Raw genomic sequence first — 21,832 nt, 5'->3', positions numbered from 1 at the left:
CGACAGAGGTAGTTTAGGTGGAAGTGTACTGCACTTGAAATGCCTTTTCTAAAGCGGAAACTGCACGAAACAAATCAACGTTAAGAAAGAAAATAGCCTTAGTCAAGAAAATGTTCTGCAGCGCCTTCTGGGATGGGATGTGATAAGATCTTAGGATAGAGGACGTCTTTTCTTTTTATATATATACCTAATATAGAAACTATGTTACAAACTGATATACTGATAATTGTCGGACGTAGGTACTTACGTTTCGTTGTGTAAGTGAGGTTACTGGAGGCCCAATTTTTCTCATTCCTGATTCTCCAACAACCCTTAAAATTCCTTACCCCCAAAAGAACGGCAACGCACTTGTAACGCATCTGGTGTTTCGAGTGTCGAGGGCGGCGGCGATTGCTTACCATCAGGTGATCCGTCTGTTCATTTACCGGCTTATACCATAACAAAACCAAACCAAAAAACTAAAACTTGAAAGCTCATTTATTACAAACAGGATCAGTAAACAACGAATTGAGTTCAGACACCCCTACATTTCACCAATTATTTCAAAGAACGTAAAGATTTTTATTAAAAAAACTAAAACAACAATATTCATCTGCGATGAAAAATAAACAAATGCCCAGCTTTAATGAAACACCATTATTTACGTAGAAAACAGCTACTTTTTATCACCATAGTTACTTTTCATTTCGCAAAACAAAGGACTTTTCAGGTACCCTTCTACTGAAATACTGATACAATAATGATAGACAAACAAAAGGTCAACGACACAGGTTTGAAATAATCTAGATGTGCCTTCCTGCCTTTAGTGTACGTAGTTACACACACATACTCATTACATACTCGTATGTTTCAAATGAGCACATTGCAGGGTTTTCATTGAAGGCTATTTTTAACTTTTGTATCTTTAACTTTAATATTTTTTGTGTGAGAGATGCTTCAGCACGAATGGACCGGCTCTACCGGAGTGATACCATGGCCTCAGAGAAAACCGTCGTGAAACTAATAACAATAACTAAAAACAAATAACGTCTCTGGTGCTACCATTTGCACCCGCAAATGGTAGCAGCTTATTCCATAAAAAAATTGTTTGTACGTCTTAACCAGATGACTCATTCAAGGAAGTTACTCAACTAATTTCAAGCCAAACTGGGTCCCTCCACTCTGTAGCTGCTCCACGTCTGTTCTTGCATATGCTGTTGCAATCATGAGCATTTGGCATAGCATGAAACACAGTCTCTCTATCTCAGAACTCACAGTCAGACACCAAAACGCGTTCATTCATTATTCATACAACAAATTAATATAAACATGCGATATCCAGTCCTACATGTCTGTGTCCCGTCCAAAAGCCAGTTAATATTGAGTAGAACTGTTTGTAAAGTCCCTCTGCTATTTAATTTTCATTTTAATCTGCCAACGGATAAACAAGTTGAACAATATTGTTTGTTCCAACCGCTTATCATCCTTGCCAGGCTTTTTAAGATGGACTTTGAAAAGTTGGACGTACTGAATTATCATAGTGCCCGTTGTAGTTGTGAAATGTGGTTTGTGGAAATTGTTCTTTGTAGTATTATATTACTAGCTTATTGTTGCTCTTGATTTTGTATTATTTGAGCTGGACATTTCAAAAGGTTATTGAACTGCTTTCTGAGTGAAATGTTGGGAACGTTTCGCGTGTTGAATGACGTATTTTTAAGGGTTGTTCTTTAGGTTTCTTTATAACAAAAATTGTAGACCTGAAGTTCTACAATAATGTTCTATAACTACGTATTATAAAACTATGGCTCACATAATACAATTATAATCTAATTAGTATTGGTTCTCGTCTAAAGAAAATTAAATTAAGACCTATCGAAGTACCTAATACTAACACTGAAATTATAAAATTGAGCGAAAACATTTTATTGCATTAAAACTTTTGGCCGCCAATCTCGAAGTTTATACCGAAATCCAATTTCTAAGCTTTGCTCCCATCCCATACGATGGTCATAATTTTTCATTTTTAATACAATCGCAACATCGAAGGAACATTAAGTATTTTTGGGGTCGTTACAAGATTATTTTGTGCTTTTTGTCAGCTTAACTTTTTCGTATTGTTGTTTTATAATTATATGTACATTCTAGAGTGGAGACCGTGTCTAGGCAAGCGTAGTGTAGGGTGCTCTCCAGCTATGTGGAGTAATAATATCCGCAAGGTGGTGATCCGCTTGGCTTAGGCAAGAGGGAGTGTCAGACTCTTACTGACTAAAAACCACACTGTTCCTACTCCTGTTTTTCAAGCTGGAGCCCCGGTAACTTACTAGGTAGTCCGCAGCTCCGAGAAGTAAGGTATCTTAAGACTTAATCACAAACAAAAAACAAAAAGAATAAAAAGGTATACAGCATAAAATCTAATGTGCCGATAAAAAAACAATAAGAAGGTTTTGCTTATTCATGTCTAGAGCCTACCTATTTATAACGGGTTTATCGCAAAGAATTTTTATTGCTCAATTAGGTACATTGCCAAACATGTTTGTAAATCATTTGACACTAAATCCTTAGTAAAGATACGAGCACACGATCCTCGCATCGTAATAAGAAGATGGGAACATTTGTGTTGTTTAAACAATTTATGGATTTATTTATGTTTATTTGTTTGAAACTGTTTTGGTCGAAGAAAAAAAAAGTGTCTACCTAATACTTTACCCGAGACCCCTTGTCCAGCAGTCGCACTTGCGACCACTTAACCAACGAGGCAGTCAAGTCCCGTTGTCCGGCAGAAAAATAAGAAAGTAATAAAATTTACTCCAAAAAAATGGATAGTTGGTATACAAAAAAAAAAATTATATGAAAAAAAAATAACATGTTTTTGTATATCTTGTCAAAATTTATCTACGTTTATCTATGATTATTTAGAAAAATTTTAGCTGTGTGCAAAGATAAACAGATAATGGGTCCCATCCCAGCGTGCAATCAAGTGCTAACCTCTTGGAACCTTGATTAGCATTTAGGATGTCAAACGTTGCAATATGCACTTAATCTTTCGGTAATCGGGGGACTAGGTACTCTCAGCTGTTAGACAGCTGTTAGGTATCCTAATAGCAAAGAGTTTAACAGTGTGTATTATTAACAGTGCCTGCAGCTAGTTGCAAACTGATAGGTTGTTTTGAATGCATTTAGATCACAGAAATATTAATTTACACTAGCTTTACGCGGCTTCGAAAGCGCTTTTTAAGGGGATGGCACGCATCCATAGCACGCATCTTTCCATGTAAACATCAGCTTATCTGAATCCGTTTTCACCAAGCTAAGCTATGTGTACCAATGAATATGGTGGAAGCCAAACGTATCCACAGCAATGTAGCATAGCAAATCTCTTGTGGAAAGCAACCTAAGTCCTTTAACTTGTGTACTATCAACTTTGTCGATTATACCTGCACTGCACTACAACGCCACTAGACACACAGTGCAGTGGGCATCTAACTTAGCGCTCAACGTTATAACAAACAGCTTCATAAGTTTGTTGCATTCACAAACACAAATGAGGCGAGATTGGCAGAGTTTCAAAGCTGGTAGGAAAGGCCTTTCCGTTGCAGGGACAAATGCTACGGTACTTATTAGAATGGAGCTCTTTAGTTTGCATAGTAGAATTTGAATTTAGTTTCATTATTACGGTCGAATGAAATGGAACAAAGCTTTAATTGTTACTAACTAAGAATCGGTCACAAATTGTTGTTTCGGGTTTGGGTTTCATGTGTATGTGAAATTGTATGTTTGTAAACGCACTCACAGAAAAAATCCTAGTATGAGGCAAAATTTATAAAAAAAATCACCTGCGTCTTATTTCTACTTCTTCAATCAACTCATTGTCCAACCACACAATTATTAACGATTCTGGATTTATCTAGACACACGGCAGTGTGTCCGCCAAGTTCGAGCAAAAAAACCGACACACCGGCCGTGGGTTATATTACACGAACCATTTCGGGCCAAGTTCGACCCACCTATAACTCAAAATCTATTTTATCTACGCATATGAAATTTCTAGTATAGATCGAGATCTACATACTTATCTAAAATACAAAATTTCATTAATGTACCTATTGTAGATCTTGAGATATTGACGTCAGAAAATCGCTATTTTTACTATACACTCACTGACTGACTCACTCACTCATCAAAAACCTAGACCACTTCCAATAGTCGTATTGACTTGAAATTTGGCATGGAGGTAGGTCTTTAGGTTCCGAAAATGGCCAAGTGTAGTCGGTTTTAAAAATAATGAAGGTGTAAATTCATACCCCTAAGGAACTAAAACAAAAAAAATATCTATATCTTCCAATGGTCGTACCGACCTAAAATTCGTTACGAAGGTTTGTATTTAGTCAAAGTAAAGTAAAATAAGAAAAAAAGAAAATAAACCTTACAAAAATAAATGAAATCCCACCCAAAACATAAATGTGAAAGGATGCCAAGTTCGATAATATTGGAATGCTTCGCCTATAAAAGAAGTGAGATCTAAATAAGTACCAAGTTCCATACACAGACCTCAGTTAAAAATGATATAACTTGGCAAGTTTTAATAGAAAATTATATACTTGACTCATTGCGTTTAGTAGGTTTATAACAAAGTGTGTGAAAACTTGCCAACTTGTTATATCATTTTTAACTGAGGTCTGTGTATGGAACTTGGTACTTATTTAGATCTCACTTCTTTTATAGGCGAAGCATTCCAATATTATCGAACTTGGCATCCTTTCACATTTATGTTTTGGGTGGGATTACCTTTACCACACATGTTCATTTTGTGCACACATGGGTAAACAACAAATCGTCCATTAAAATTCCCCATTATCTATCAAAGAAGTAAAAAGCCCGTACCTCAATAGGTAGTTAGGTACTTATACCAGTTATACCGTACCTATGCCTCATTACATCTTGTACGAACATCTCTCATTCGAGTAATTCAAGTCTCATTTAATTCTACAAGTACCTAAGTTGGTACTTATCGAAATACTTCGCAGTTCTTATCTCCGGGATTTTTTCCATCTTATTTCCGATGTTACTTAGGTAGGTACTTACCTACTGGCCATTTTCTCATTACCTAACTTTCTTAAGTAATGAAAATTGAGATAAATAATATATTCTTATAAGTTTTTAAACTGACATGGTCACTAACACTAGTATTAGAACTCGAAACGGGATATTTATCGGTACCTCATAGAAATAGAAAAACATGGTAAATATCCCGTTTCGAGTTCTAATACGAATATATTCTTAGGTTACCTACGTAATAGATATAAATTAATTTTATTTAGTTTTAATGACGAAGATTACGTAGATACTACTTTTTTTTTAAATCAGTATCAGTGATAAACATTGCATTCCCATCTAGCGGCAGCGAAGAAAATAAGCACCTAGGTTTATGCTGAAATTTAGATACTTCAAAAGTACCTATCCCATTAATAGACTACCAAATTACCTAAGTAGGTACTTACTACGTATTCGGGATCAGTACCTATTGCCCTAATTGAGTCAAAAAGTATTAGGTACCAAACTTAATTGCATAAAGACTTAAGTAGCGTCCAACGATATTGTTCAATGGAGCGGGAAACGATACGAATCGATACGGGGAACTAAATACACCCTTAGGTAATAGAATTATATCGAAATTGGCTTATATGGGATTTTGTCTCGGGTAAAATGAAATACATTTTAAGGATTCTAAAGAGTTTTATTGATAGTAAAGAACGTTGGTTACTTCTACCCTACATGTTACAGTACTTGTTTACCAGAATTCTTAGGATCATATGGATCCAAATGAATAGTGACCTAAAGACGTGTAATAAGTAATTACTTAGGTATCGTTATGTTTACAAATACCTGCGTTCCTAAGTAAAGGTACTTGGATGACGGGGAAACCTTTAAAAGGCGCCTAGCTTTTTGAGGCTAAAAGGGAGTGTGGGATTTTTACCTTACTACAACTACCCCGGTGGCCACCCTCAAGGGTCACACTATCACAATTGTCACCTTAACACCTGTAACCACCGACACCTTTTAGGAATCCTGCTCCGGAGCCCCACTGTGCAAGTGGTGCAACGCCTGTTACGGCAAATTCCTAATTAGACGTGCGTCTCCCTTGAGCCTCACTGCGCAAGTTGCAAGGTAACACTGTGCCACCATCTTTCCTGAGGTCACTGGGTCTGAGACCCCAAAAGACCGTCTGCACTTGGAGGGATTTCGGCGTATTAGGCGTCAAGGCGGTTGCCTCCTCGACGCCTCCTACGAGACGTTCCTAATTACTTTTTTTTTCAGGGGGAAAATCATTCAATGACTTTTCTCGCCGGGGTAAGGCGAGAGGGAGTGTCAGACTCTTACTAACAAAAAACCACCCCGTTCCTACTCCTGCTTGTCGAGCCGGAGCCCCAGTAGACCCGCTAGGTATTCCGCAGCTCCGGATTAGGCATCAGCCCTACTGGGCCCCATCTGTGGTGGTCTGATGGCTCTATGATGGGTCGCGCGCGCGCGCCGCACACACGGTTCCAATAATTACCTACTCAGTAGGTTCTAAGCAGACGTTACTGAAAAATATAAACAAGTCTCCAAAATGTATAGAAAACCGTAATTCTGCAGGTGTAAATACCAAAGACCTTCAAACTTATATGTACCTAACATTTTTATAGAATTTTGTTTTCAATTTGATTCCAAAAACTAACCTAATATAATGAGAAAAGGTTATGACGTCGCGTCGTAGACTCGTAGCGTACATACAGCTGTCGCTGCCGATCTTGGGCGCTATCCAAATAGATAAAGTTTTCTCCTTCACGCAGACGATTATGACTGTGATAGATATTATTAGATTTATTTTCCATTTACGTAAGGCATTCGGATTAGAAAACATATTTTACCAAGATTGGTATGAAATGAAAGCTAAAAAAAACAAAAATCATCTTAAATCTATTAGGTGCCATATGTGCTAAAAAGTACTAAGGTTGTAGGTATATTAGATAAATATGGGACAATAATAATTATCAACCCACCTAGATCCGAACACTCACTCTCATTCATTAATACGCAGTTGCAGATTTATACTGGCGACTGGCGGACAAGGCGTCTTGGGTTCGATTCCCGATTCGGCCAAAGTATTATTGAGCTTTAGTCGGTTTGTGCGGTGCATGCGATGCGTACGATGCGGGCCTGTGAACGCTCACCTTAAATCAGCTTTATTCGCGCAAACTAGAAACAAAACTGCACCAAACAGACTTCTTCTTTAGTTAAGATACTGCAATCTTCTCCAAACATATTCAACAAGGAACATAATTGAATTAGATTTAGAGCTCCTTGAACCTATTAATCACTGTAACGGTATCATGGTCGGTTCTAACACTGACCTCCCAAAGCTACCTGTTTGATCCTCTAAATGAGTTTCCACAAGGCTAGGCAAGAGAACTAAATAACGTCCCGACTTACCTAATTATGTGGGATTATTTTGTAATGAAACCGCGAACCTAAAATAATATTGGACATTTAGGGCTTTCAAAAAATATGCGATATTGCGTTGTATTAGAAAAATAAATGAGGTATTCCACATTGGGCACCCGTTTAAATGGCACCTAAGCTAATGGCACCGGAGATGTTCCACTTACGGCACCCATAGGTATTTTTCGTGGGTGCCATTTGTGGAATAATTTTTAATTTCATATTTTATTCCACATACGGCACCTGCTCATAAGTAGTGTTGGGAAGTTTACGTTTCTCAGCATATTAAATAATATCGAATAAGTACCTATGATCCGTAGAGTGTTTCATCATCAAACAAACTCTTCAGCTTTAGAATATTAAGTATAGAATAATATATATAGATATGGCACCTGCTCATAAGTAGATACAGTGTTGGGAAGTTTACGTTTCTCAGTATTAAATAATATCGAAAAGTATGAGAGCAGTTGTATATTTTGGTAAAGTTAATGGATTTATGAAGGCCTTTGAGATATCAACGCGATTCGTGTAACTATGTCTTCTCTATCGCAGGCATGGCGAACCATTGGCACATTGATGGCACGCAGCACAATATTTTGGACACGTCATTGATAACAAAATTTATCTTATGCCTGACGTTATTTTCAGATATCGATTACATTGACGATTCAGAGTTACACGAATCACTCCAGTTCAGCATGAATTTATTGTGCTTAACGAACTACCAAAAAACCACCACTACCACCTACCACTACTATTTATTTTGATTGTTTTTTTTTCATTTATTGAATTCACGTTGATATATTTAGTTGTATTATGCTTTTATGGACTAGTACTATTTGTAGTTTCATTTAAATCATATGAGTGATCTCCATACTGTATAATTGGCGTGATCAGTAAACTAATGAGATTCTATTCTACGTATCTCGTGTTCTACTTTATATGTCTTGTGAAAATGGCACGTAGTTAAAGGTTCGCCACCTCTGATCTATCGTATCTATAGTTTGTGTAGAATGTACACACTCTTTATCTTGTATCAAATCCACCAAATCAATATTTATCGCCTTTATTTTGTCATAAGTTTTGTAGGATAATAAATATTTAATCTTATTCGTATCATATCATAGTGTTCCTAATCTTATTAAGGGCTTATAATAAGTAGAAAGTGTAGGTCAGTTTCCACGAGTTTTTAATTTAGAACATTTTGATAATAAATATAGGTGTCTCAACTAAAAATCACAGTTTACTCACGTACCTACATTAATGGAGAAAAAGTCTACTAGTTTCGAATCACAGGGGGATTCTTCATCGTAGCAGTGTGCGCGAACAAGACGAAGACACATTTAAATTCAAAATTAGTTTTGTGGGTCATAGATTTGTACATAATACAGGTCTTAAATAATTAACCTTTTGAACGCCACGGACGTTTATAGACGTCTAACGAAATCGTGCCAAACACGCCACCGACGTCTATAGACGTCAAGAAAACGACATTTTTTAAATACAAAATAAATATACTAAATTAAGTTTTCTGTGTTTCTTTTTCCTATTATTTCAAACTACTTTAGTGAAATATTGTAAATTGACACAAAGATATATTCATTATTTGAATTCACAAGAAAAAACAATCGTCAAATATTGCTAATCGAAATCCGTAAAATTGTGTATTTCCCCACGCCACAGACGTCAAGACACGTCAGCTAGTGATGGGTAGGTAAGGTAACTTATATTCCAAATTTATGAAATATTTTATTGAAAGTAGCTTACTATTACTTTGACAATTACTTTTTACTGACAAATATTCGTATCTGAATATTCCTAATGTATAATATTTAAAAAAATGTGGAAAAGAACTTATAATTGATATCCTTAAATCGATAGTTTACTGTCCACTCTCGCGCATCCCTATGTAAGAGCTCATAGACAGTTACCTGTACGCCACAGACGGGAATGGACGTCAAGCGGTGACGTCATTAGCGCTACGGGAGTCTGCTAGTGCTTTACTACATTTATTATTATGATCGGTGGTAATATTAAAATTTGAACAGCAAAAGGACTTGGATGACATAAGTTTGCCAAGTTTCGAAGAATCCGACTAATAATTATATGTAAAACTAGCGACCCGCCCCAGCTTCGCATGGGTGCAATGGTGATATATTATACCTGTATTATACATAAAAACCTTCCTCATGAGTTACTCTATCTATTAAAAAAAACCGCATCAAAATCCGTTGCGTAGTTTTAAAGATTTAAGCGTTCATAGGGACATACAACATGACAGAAAAAGCGACTTTGTTTTATACTAAGTAGTGATGATTAAATTGTTTTAAATAATAAAATATTATTATTTTTTATGTACCACAATATCACATGATCACATCCCTACTCGCATGCGAGAAAGTTGTCAAAAGTCGTGCCAGCCACGCCAGAGACGTGTCTTCACGTCGGCGGATGACGTCACGAACCAGATTAGTGATGTACCTTATTATATTATTGATTTATTCGTTTGTAGTTCTAATGTTTGCTTTTAGGTTGCTTAGAACTTAGTAACTGCTGTTTAATGGTAGTATGATACCAAATAGGGTCAAGTTAAATAAAAGACCAATGCAACGAATAATATTTATTTAAAAAATATAGAACGAAAAGCACGGATTCATTGGTTATCGATAACTTTTCGTTAAGATGTTGGAATCACTATTTTTTTTGTAGGTTTTTGTACTGAATTTGTGGCTTGGCGTAGAAGGGGCGCCGATGTGTTTACGCTCTGGCGTTCAAAAGGTTAAATAGATCAGCCATGTCCCGCATACACACTGCGAGACAGACGTCGCGCAGCCTACGACTCTAATATGAATGTCTATTCTACCTCAGTAACCTAAATCAGTAAGTTCAAAATGAAACATCATTATAACGCAATTAGTATTACGATTTTAACACTTTGACTGTCCGTGTAATGCAATTTTGATCTGGCTGTGACAATTGAACTGCATTTACTGCGCTGGATGTGTGAGCTATAACTTTATTTTTCCTGGGGGCGTATGAACAGACTTGACAAAAATAAAACTCAATGTCCCATCGAAAATTGTTATTTTTTTAATCAGTAGAACATTTTAAGTATGGTACCTCATTGGACGTATCACAAGATTATCCAAAATAGATGGGATAGTCAACGCTGTATAACAATAAATAACATAGAATGAGATTTCATCTCCGTCAAAAGATTCATCACGATACAACCTTCGGTGAGTGAAACAGAGTTACTTAACAATGAAAACTGGATAATCTTTTGTATCACACAACTTTACTTCACAGATGCATTTAGTTAACCAATCTTTATACACATGTCTTACATTTGAAGGGACCTTTTTAGACAATCTAGTCATTTTTGATAATTCTATACTCCTTTTATTATGTACGACGTAATCTACATCCATTGCTTTAATGGCTTTGACAACTGTGCCTCCATATGCAATCCAGTGTCTCTCATAATATCTTCTTTCTTCTTCTGGAAAACTGATGAAATCTGGGTAGAAGCCAAGCCGTTTACCTTCAAAAACGTCTGGCAAAGGATTTTCTGGTGCAAACTCAAATTCTTTATTATTACCATCTGATTCATCTACGTCCATAATTTCTTCTTTAATTTTTGTATCTGTTGATTTATTTTCCATACGCCGTTTTCGTTTCATTTTAGCTTCTGTACGTAAATCTTTGAGTTTCAATTTAGCTTCTGTAATTTCTTCTTTGAGTTTCAATTTAGCTTCTTTGAGTTCCAATTTAGCTACTTTGAGTTCCAATTTAGCTTCTTTGAGTTCCAATTTAGCTTCTGTAATTTCTTCTTTCTTTGTTAAGTAATAATCTATAAATTTTTTTGGGCTAACTTTATTCGGTTTTGTAGGACTTGCGTTGTTCTTTACGGGCGATACAAATGAATCCAAGCTCGGTTTATTTTTCTTCGCTAGTGGTTCATCTGAATCAGCATCAGCTGCCAGTTTGTTTAGAAGTGATACATCTACTTTTTCTTTCGAATTTTTATATAAATCCTTTAATTCGTCCAAATTAGTCGCTGTTTTCCAGTCCTTGTCATTTCTTATCTTAGTTACTCTTGGGAATCTCACTGATATGCCATCCGCTGTGTGTAGATTCGCTTTCGTTAATTCAGTGCCTGGAAATAAAATTGTATATAATTAGGATAGTTCGTTCTCATTACGTATTAAATCCAACAAAATCGGTGTATCCTATATCGCATAAGATTAGATATTAAAGTTTATATTTTACGAAGATAAAACAAAGATACAATTACCAATTTCGAACTCGGAAAATAATGGAAATTATTTTTTCTATTACTATTACGAGATATGTACCAAACCCGAAACATTTCATCACACGTCACTCGATGACTTGACTCGACCAAAAAAGGAGTAAAATTATCATTTCATTATGTGGACAAAGATATTACTAGTGCATTAATTTTGCTCAATTTGACTTATTGATACAGGTACAATCGCCAAATAATTCTCAATATCAATAATGTAACTACTTGTCCGGTAAAGTAAAAATATCGTATTTATCATATTCTGAACTATGGCCAAGAACAATTATTAAATCTGAGACATACATACCAGTAATCTCCCAAACTGGTTGTTTCTTAGGATCTGCAGCGACGAAATCGGGTACCATGCCATTATTGCAGTCCAACCACGAAGGGACTTTATTGCTGTCCTGCGATATTTTCACCATTAAAGGTTCTAATTCTTTCTGAAGCCTCTCCAGTGTATTGTCATCATGGCCTGTATGGACCTTTGTTACTGTCACCCATTTATTCCGACGAGCATCATGACAACCCATTAGGAAGACCGACATCATCCCGCCTTTCTTACCCGTTCCTGTAATTTGAAATAATAACATAATTTTATACATTTTCTTTAACAACACAATCCCTGTTTCCTATTTCCTGAAGAGAAAAGTAAAGGAGGTAGATTTTAGTATAATATTTTCAGGTTCCTAAAATATCCGATAGGTATTATAAATATTAAATAACAAAATATCGGATATTTAATATATATTAGACATATATCAAGTCAAATCCATTTTGATTTGATATTACTACATCCATCCAACTGCAAAATCGTCATCATGTTAAATATTTTATAGATTTACTAGATAGACCAATAATTTTCCCTGTTTTCCTTCTTTTCTCTTGATTGTTTTCCTGAATTCTATTTCTTTGCTACAAACCTCACGGAGCCCGAGACCTTTCCAACGAATGCAAAACCGCGGAAATCGGTTCGTGCGTTCTGGAGTTATATCATCAGGAAGGAAATCCCGACTTAATTTTATATTATAGATCCCACAAAAACATTTCATGTTAAATGTTTGCTCATAGACGAGACCATATAGCTCGCACTGTCACAGAATTCAGTAATCAGATCCCGTGTAGAGCCAAGTTTCTAACCCTATACTTATTGAACAAGTTCGAGTCGGCCGCACGGACTTTTTGCTATTGTCATATGTCCTTGAGCTTAAAAATCTATTCAATCTTCTAAACTCTTTCCGTGCGGCCAACTCGCCAGTTCAAAAATATCTTTTAGAAACTTGGCTCTACCGGGATCTGATTACTTTTTGACAGTGCGAGCTATATGGTCTCGTCTTGGCAACATTTAACATGACGCAATGTTTTTGTGGGATTTCATTTCTTTTTGTAGGTTGCTTATGATAGAAAGATAAAATGAGCGACAAATTCACCTACTAAACTACTAAATTTATAAGAAAATTGCAAACGTAATCCTAATACTTTTTATCAATGAAAATTAAAACACTAGTATCTAAACCTTTAATACTGCAAACTACTAACAATTAAATATTAGGCAAATGGTTTTTTTACTCCGCAATAGCAAACTTTTTAAACTTTTAAATCACCGAAATATTCCTTTAAAACTTTTCATTCAACGAGACAACCGTCAACGACGTCTGCCCTCGCGCGTAGGTGCCCGCGTTACGGGTAACCGCGCTCGCTTGACGGGCCGATTGTTTTTAGTACTGCGCGGGGACGAGGGGGCAGGCGGCGGGCGTTGGCGCATACTATACTTAAATGCTTATGTTCAAAAGTATAGGTTGATTAATAAACACTTACCGAAGTGAAGTGTAGTAATATTATTCATATCTAAGTACTTATGGGTAGGATAATGTTTTGATTTGATGAAAAGTTTGTGAACTATGTACTTGTGTATAATTTTCAGATCTCTTGCAGGAAATAGGGTCATTATAGTTTCCCTATTTCAATTTTTACCCCTCCGCGGCCGCATTCAGACCTAATAGCGTCAAAAGTTTAGGAAGTCTCGAACAAACTGTTTTAAGGGGTTCATTAAAAGTTCTTCTTGTTTTATTTTTTTTTTGTTGTTTGGGTACTAATCTAGCTTACATACCAAAATTCAGTTTTCTAGGACTTCAGGAAGTACCTTAAGAATTTTGTTGATCATCAGTGAGTGAGTGCAGTGAAACCATGACGAAATCGGGGTATTTTAGATATCAATAAAATCTAAAGTATAAGAGCTATGCAATTGAAACTTTAAGGTTTATTAAGTCTACCACTTTCAGACATTATATCCTGAAAATTTTGAATTTTCTGGTATAACCCAAACTCAAGCATGAAGGTAAAAATACGACGAAGCGCTTCGAGAAAAGGTAGGTAGTGCCCATTGCGCTTGCGTTCGCTTGGCTAATCTTGGCGGGGAAATCAATGACATTTTAGTACCATTAGCGTATCTGCTTTCATAGGTACTACCTAATGATTGTTTGCTTATATCAAGTAACTAATAATTCACAGAGCATTCATACCTAATAAATATTGTGTCATGCACGACTAGATGTGTAAGTATAACGTATTACACGAACAAGTTCTGACTTGTTCGGTACACGGTTACACCGGACTAATACACGTTTTAATATCGAACCCACTAGGTAGTGGGTTCGATATTAAAACGTGTATCAGTCCTTATCCTTATCAATTCAAAACAAAACATACTTATCAACTCCAAGGTGTTACGTAAATGATAATAATAAACTTGTATCGACAATACTTTTCTACGTTACCTTACTGCACTTGACTTATTTTATTTTTTTTGTATTGAGGATTTTTTTAATAATAAAAAAAAACAAAATAAAAAAGAACGCAAACTATAAAAAAATATTATGAGACGTAGATTTAATCGATTTTTGGTTATGGGAAAGTTTACGTGGAAAGAAATGGGAATGAAATTTGGAACAAGGATAGATTATGGTCTATTTTTTAAATACGGAAATGCGGGCGAAGCACGTGGTAGAATTTCTATATCGTTATCTATTATACGATTATACCTACATTTTATATAAGTACTGATTATAGTATTCCTTAATTATCAGTTTATCGACTTACTTACGATAATATATAATCTCTTTAACATTGCAAACGCCTCAAGGGTCACTTGAGTCAAGTGTTGTTTAGAACAGAACTCAGTTTAAATTACAAAATGCATGCAATTCCAAAACTAACTATTAAGTACCTATTCTAAAATCATCAAATCATAAAGTAATTGCAACTTTATACTAATATTCATAAAGTACATTATAACTTGACTTACCAAACCAAGCCCCAAGTACCACTAGATCAACCGAGTCAGCCATGGCTCCACCGAATAGGTAGTCTTTCTTTACTTTTAACCAATGTCGCTTGCCAGGCTCGTATTTGGACTCCAAATCTTTAAGTACTAAACCTTCAAGGCCCAGTTCCAGTACCTGGAATTTATATAAAGCATGATTTTAGATGTGCTTACATAGTTAAAATGTCAGCCAAATGTGGCTACAGAATGAAATAATGTGTTTTTAGTCAGTAAGAGACTGACACTCTCTCACGCCTCGCCCAAGACCGGAGAAGTCAGTGGATGATTTTCCCCACTCAAAAAAAAACTAAATGAGTATCTCATATTAGGTAGATTTTGCTTTGTTTACCCTTCACAGGGAAAATGCCTGAACTATGTAGTATATAGTATTTACCTAGTTACCTTCCCTAGTTACCTCTTGGGAAACCACAGTCATAATATTAGTTTTCATAATAACTATTGTAACAATGCTAATTAAAAAATATTCCCTCATTCAATCTATGACTGGGTATTTGCATTTTCCTATACAGAAACTAATTAATTCCTGTTCAAACATGTTTAGAAATGTATAAGTGCACTGCACTTTATAATGATGACTTCATACTAATTGATTACTGTCTTCTTGTCCTACTTATTTATTTATTTATTTTAACTTTGTGTACAATCATACATTAAGCGGACTTAATGCTATTGGCATTATCTTCCAGTCTGACCTATGGGTGATGCATAGAGAAATATTAAAAATAAATTGAAACATTGCCGAGATAGTAATATAGAAATATACCGACATGTAATAAGTACACATATACTATTATATTACCTAAGTAATTACCAGTATTATACTATACATACAAGTATTATTCTATATAATTACGATACTATACAGTTGATTATAATTTTTTTATTGGGAGAAAATTATCCAATGACTTCTCTTCGATCTTAGGTGAGGCGAGTCAGACTCTTACAGACTAAAAACCACCCCATTCCTTCTACTGGTTTGAGCATGAATCCCAAATTTTTTTCCATAAAATTTACATTTGACAGAGACGACACAGCACACTAATAAACTGTGATTTCCAACCTACCTGGGAGGTGGAGGTGTGGAAATTGGGGTGAATTCTTATGCAGAGCAGGCCCTTATTCTACCAGTGCACTGTCAGACAATGTCGATGATGAATTTAAAAAAGAAATAATAGTTTAGTTTGAATAATTTTTATAAAACAGAAGTTATAAGAAAATCTTACCTCAGCAATCATTTTAGCTAAATCCGATGGTTTCTGAATCATTTTTTGTTCAGAAAACATAACATGATTAGTAACTTCCACCATATTCTGATGTAATATCTCTCTTCTTTTCCTAATAGGCATATCAATTAACACTTCACCGTTGTAGTACAAACAGTCAAACACATACAGACATACTTGTGCATCTTTAAATTCTGACTGCTTATGAATGCCCAAGGTACCGAAGGGCAATGGTTTCCCCGTAGTAACATCTACCATTAAAACTTCGGCATCCAAAATTAAATCCGTACCTTTAGGAAAAGCTTGTGGTAAATATTCCTTGAAATGATTAACTTTATGTGCCATAACCGGTTTTAAAGCTCTAGAGAAATATTTAAATTCATTCCCCTTTTTATGGACTTGCACTCTTTCTCCATCGTATTTGATCTCTGAGAACATTCCGTTTGGACATTTTTTCATTGCCATTTCCACTGATTTACAAGCTTCAGCCAACATCGGTAATATGGGAGTCATAAGAGAAAGTTTAGCCTGAATACTTGTTTGGATTGCATCTTTATGTTTTACGGTATAACCATTGGATGTAATCCTATCTAATACCATGTTGAGGTCTCTTGATGTTTGGAATGCACTGTAAGCATCAGGATGAACTCCTTCCAATATATGCTTTGGCCCAGCGTTTATTCGTAAATCTGCCTTTATTAATCTAATAAGCATTTTCAGGTCATCTGGAGTACATTTCTTTACAATCTTCTTGAAGTGGTATATTTGTTCTTCCTCTTTTGTTAGTTTTGAAAGGTCTTCTAAGAAATCTTCTACTTTTTGTATTGTAAGTGTGCTCTCTGAGGCAGGTTGAATGGTTTTTGATTTATTAAAGAAATGTTGTATGGTTTCCGCAACATCTCCCTTCTCTAGATGAGTTAACATATCATCGTGATCACTGCTAAATATCCTTGAAAACAGTTTCACTAATTGCTTGCTTTTTAAATTGTACACTCTTTTTGTTACTTGTGGCAGTAATAGTTTACACCACAATAACAGGTTCCCTTTAAACGATGTACCGTCTGTGCCTTTTCTGAAGAAATCATTGACTACTGCAGTTTTCTCAGTGTAAGCGTCAACCCTGGAGATTCTTTTGCATAATTTGAAAAATGTTACAAACTTATCATCGTCAGTATCCACAATCTGCTTCTTAGGACTCTCTGTATCTCCCTTGCTACTAGATGCCACAGGACTAGATTTAACAGATTGTGTAGAAACATTTTTAATAACCTTAGCTGTATATTTACCACTGTTTTTGTTAGCATATAATTTTTCCATGTCATTTAGCTTTTTCAATATTAATTCCTGGTCTTCCTTGCTGATGTTGTCCCAGTTGCCGATGTCATCTATTGAATCTACTCGTTTGGTTGCTGGCCTTTGTTTTAGTAACACATTCATAAAACAATCCACATGGTGCCATGATTTCATCTGTTGACCATCTCCGTACGGGCTGGCAACTAGTTTCGCAATTCGTAATTCACCACTAGGACAGTTCGTCTTACAACCTTTACACGAAGCTCGTCCTGCTTTCGCTCGATCAACAAAAAACGGCGCTGATTCTGACATGGTTAAATATTTACTTGATTTTCAACGTATCATTAAAAAAAACTATACTATACAACCTATCCTATACTACACGATTGTTACGAAACGAAACCATAATGTGCGACATTCGTCAATTTAATCAGATCCAATAATAATACTGCACAGTGTACATATTGGCTTATTTATATAAACCAAAGCAATACCACTAGAACAACACGTGCGTGACATCGCGATTAAATGTCAAATTTAATGACAGAAATGACAGTTTTAGAGACGTGTAGGAATACCACTCGAGTACCAATCGAGTCATAATCGAGATTTTTGGTTATCGAATACTCGATACATCAAATTGTTTATTTTATTCACTTCACCACAAGTTCAAGGATTTTTCGTTAGACATCGATTTCACAAGATATTAGTATATTATTATATAATAAACCGGATAACAAGTGTTGAATATCACTACGACTTGATCACAGTCCGCAGTACAATAATCGCGAACGTGTACTCGGGTTGCTTCTATTGACGTTTCGTACTACGCATGCGCCGGTTTCCGAGCTTCAAATGAATTACCTATATTGCGCGCCGTGTAACACAATTAATATTTAAAACTTTTTACCCGTTCAGAATAACGTAATTCTTTACGCTTCTTTATAAAATATTACTTTGAACAATATTATAGTGCCTGTCTGTAAATAATTTGCACTGATGTATGAATTCTATTTTCATTTTAGGAATTATTTGTTTCTATGTGAAAAACAACTATTAAGTTCTATTTTTCCTTCTTTACAGCTTCATCATGTCATCAAGAATTCAGCAGCGATGGCACGAAACACGGCACGTTAACCTCACCGCACTACCCATCATCATACCCTCCGAACACTCATTGCCACTACGAATTTTTCGGGAGGGGGAAGGAGCGAGTTAGATTAATATTTCAAGATTTCTACTTATATAAATCTGCTGATGGATCCATTGAGTAAGTATTACCTAGGTACTTATCTGATGTCTTTAAAAGTAAATGTGCATTTGATTTATTTGTTTTCAACATTATATTAAGGTTTTTGTAAGGATTTAATAATAAATATTGGATTGCACTAGCTCATTGTTGATATTGGAGGCACGTAGCAAATTATATAGGCGCTCGATTTTATATAGGTTTTCATGAAAGTTTATCGAAAGGTATCTGTTTATTTGGTTGGGTCCTTATTTGTTCAGTGATTTAACACTTTGAGGCAGAGATGAGTTGGTTGGTTAAGGGAGGATTTTACGCGGGGCAGTATCAAATACTACTTTTGATTCTTAGTTAATCAGGAACTGCAAAGAATATATTTAATAACAGTACTTAAACAGCATACTTGTTAACATTTACCAACTTATCTATCAAATTTATCTTTGAGTGATCATGAATATATCACTGTGTACGTAGTGTGTAACATTTATTTAGTCAATACACAAATTTACTATGATTTGTATGCAATTACAGTTGTACAAGCGTGGATTCGCTACAAGCATTCGTCAACGTGGACGGGCGGTTAGAAAAAGTGGAGACGTTCTGTGGAATTGACCTCCCGAAGCCTATTATGTCAAATGGACCGAAACTAATGCTGGAATTCCGTGGAACGCAGTCATCAAGATATTCGAGAGGATTCAAAATATCATATTCATTTGTAGAAAGTAAGTCTGCTGTGGCATTTCACGATGAATCGATTTCCTAGTTTAAAGTTCGTGAAACTGTTTCCAGTTTCTATTAAAGAATTTTTTACCTTCGTACATATTTATCTCAATACACAGATAAAAACATTTTTTTTTTTAAACAATTCTGTGTGTAAACTTTCCTTCCTCAAACTGTACGCATTATACATGTAATATTTTGTATCATTAATGAAATAATAATTAATTATATTTCAGATTTCGGAATAAACACAGGGAGGCAGTTGAAGGAGTTTCCATGTGCGTTCGTATATAATAGTAGTGAGGCGCACAATGGTACATTTGCGTCCCCAAACTCGCCGGGACCATATCCAAGGGATACCGAATGTACATACTTCTTTCACGGCGGCGAGACTGAGAAAGTGCACCTGCATTTCACGAATTTTGACGTTGAAGGAGTTTTACCGTAAGTTTTCTGAATAATCTAATTAACATAGTGAATAATCTGAAAATTCGAAAACTTAAAACTTTCAAAAAACGGATGTCACAAATCGATCTAAATGCAAACAATTTCATCTTAAACTAACGAAACATCCGTTTCGTTTTCGGTTTTTTCTTTTCGTCAAGGTTTTAAAGACTGAAACTCCCAAGAATCTATGCTCGATAGTCACACTTGCAATTGCTGTGCTTACCGGGCAATTTGCAACATTTTTGTTTGTTTCGCTGTTTACGATAGGTGATTGTAATTGTATCCGTATACAAACTTTATACCACGTTATAAATGTTAGACGTTATCCCATGGAGGTGGGCAGAAACTAAGCAGTGTTAGCTCCTCCCTCGGTTATTTTTATCCGAACTTATTTTAATACATTAATCGAAGGACTTTCCATTACTTTGTTTCAGATGCCAAGCAGTGTCGGCGAGTGATTATGTCGAATTTTCAAACTATATGACTGAAGACAATAGATTCGGTAGATATTGTGGACAAATGAAAGAGTTCCACGTAGAGTCTGAGAGGAATTTCTTCAAAGTAACTTTTAGGTCAAACGACCGATTAGATGGTACAGGTTTTAAGGCAATCTATCAGTTTTTAGAAGCTACTGATGAATACCGAGCTCCACCTGTACAGGATAAGGCTTCACATTCTTTATGTAAGTAGTTTAAACATGCAAATACTAACTTACTTTACAAAGAAATAATAAAGTAGTCGTGTTTGTAAAGAATGGGGTTTGATTGCCTATCTATCTAACAAGGGATGATATAAACTGGACTGAACTGCCTCGTTGGCCGAGTGGTTGCAAGTGCGACTGCTGGGCTAGGGGTCTTGGGTTCGATTCCCGGGTCGGGCGAAGTACCTATTACTGGGCTGGCTTTTTTTTTTTCGATAATTTCTCAGTGGTAGCACTGTGTGTGTGTGTGTGTGTGCAACACAGTCAATGTGTCCGGTATATGGAAATAGGCTCACAAACTATTACATGGAACTTACAACATAAATTGTGAAATGTGTGCCATAATGTGCACCTCTGCCTATCCCTTCGGGGATTAAAAAAGGTGAGAAGTTATATAAAAAAAATCTTTGTCCTACTCAACCTTATGAGTTTACTAAGCAACGCACCATCAATGTATAAAATGTTTAAATATTAATTACCACTTCTAAATCACTTAACAACGTTTTTCTTTTTCAGGTATATTTGACCATTTTCTAATGCTGATCATCCTCGCAATACCACAGCTGCATCATCAACTATATCATTAAATAAAGTGATATTAGATTAAATATTATTAAATAAAAATAGTTTATAATCCTGTATATTTTGTATAATAGTATGTGCCATACACCTGTAATTACGTAGATATGCAATATTTTCTATAAAATCGCGTTTTATGTTCTCTTCTATTGTCTACCAACTTAAAGCAATACCATACGAAACACAATAAAGATTTATTCATAATGGCACGTCGTAAAACGAAATAAATGATTTGAATTAAATGTATTTTCATTGAATTTACATACATACAAATACCTAGTTACGTATTTATGAATGGCAGAGATCAGTACAATACTACACGTACTCAGTCAAGTTAAGTCACATCTGATTAAACGTAATCACCGGCATTGTTTCATCGTGGAATCGGGATCTACGATTTAGTGTTTACCTTGGGTATATCGACTACTGACAGTGGTGACTAAGTACTTGAGAACTCAACAATATTCTATCTACATGGTGTTTGTAGGACATTATGGAAATTGCATCTAAATGC

The 21,832-nt window shown here is 35.5% G+C and overlaps 2 protein-coding genes across 2 annotated transcripts in view; one reads left to right on the top strand and one right to left on the bottom strand.

Annotated features, from left to right (window-relative positions):
• LOC118269840 (suppressor of lurcher protein 1) overlaps window positions 1–21,560 on the top strand; it is a 436,792-nt gene extending 415,232 nt beyond the window's left edge. Inside the window, exons 11-15 of the mRNA XM_050706782.1 lie at window positions 18,710–18,896; window positions 19,404–19,594; window positions 19,829–20,036; window positions 20,474–20,721; window positions 21,256–21,560. Coding sequence (XP_050562739.1) covers window positions 18,710–18,896; window positions 19,404–19,594; window positions 19,829–20,036; window positions 20,474–20,721; window positions 21,256–21,326 — 905 coding nt within the window. The 3' untranslated portion in view covers window positions 21,327–21,560. The remainder of the gene's footprint in view (window positions 1–18,709; window positions 18,897–19,403; window positions 19,595–19,828; window positions 20,037–20,473; window positions 20,722–21,255) is intronic.
• Window positions 10,064–18,389, bottom strand: LOC118269839 (DNA ligase 3). Its single transcript, XM_035585173.2, has 4 exons — window positions 16,334–18,389; window positions 15,072–15,225; window positions 12,075–12,338; window positions 10,064–11,617 (listed from the first exon to the last, which is right to left on the bottom strand). Exons 1-4 carry the CDS (start codon window positions 17,936–17,938, stop codon window positions 10,713–10,715), a joined length of 2,928 nt encoding a protein of 975 aa, XP_035441066.2. The 5' UTR covers window positions 17,939–18,389; the 3' UTR covers window positions 10,064–10,712.
• Window positions 21,561–21,832: the final 272 nt, after the last annotated feature.

The sequence above is a fragment of the Spodoptera frugiperda genome, chromosome 30 (assembly GCF_023101765.2).
Source record: "Spodoptera frugiperda isolate SF20-4 chromosome 30, AGI-APGP_CSIRO_Sfru_2.0, whole genome shotgun sequence".
In the NCBI taxonomy this organism is placed as follows: domain Eukaryota; kingdom Metazoa; phylum Arthropoda; class Insecta; order Lepidoptera; family Noctuidae; genus Spodoptera; species Spodoptera frugiperda.
This window is presented reverse-complemented; position numbering and strand designations above follow the sequence as displayed.

Excerpts from the sequence above, each read along its gene's own strand:
- LOC118269839 (XM_035585173.2), bottom strand. The coding sequence starts at position 17,938 with ATGTCAGAATCAGCGCCGTTTTTTGTTGATCGAGCGAAAGCAGGACGA. Across the intron at positions 12,339-15,071 it reads GGTACTTGGGGCTTGGTTTG|GAACGGGTAAGAAAGGCGGG; the intron begins GTAAGTCAAGTT and ends TTCAAATTACAG. Across the intron at positions 11,618-12,074 it reads ACCAGTTTGGGAGATTACTG|GCACTGAATTAACGAAAGCG; the intron begins GTATGTATGTCT and ends TTTTATTTCCAG.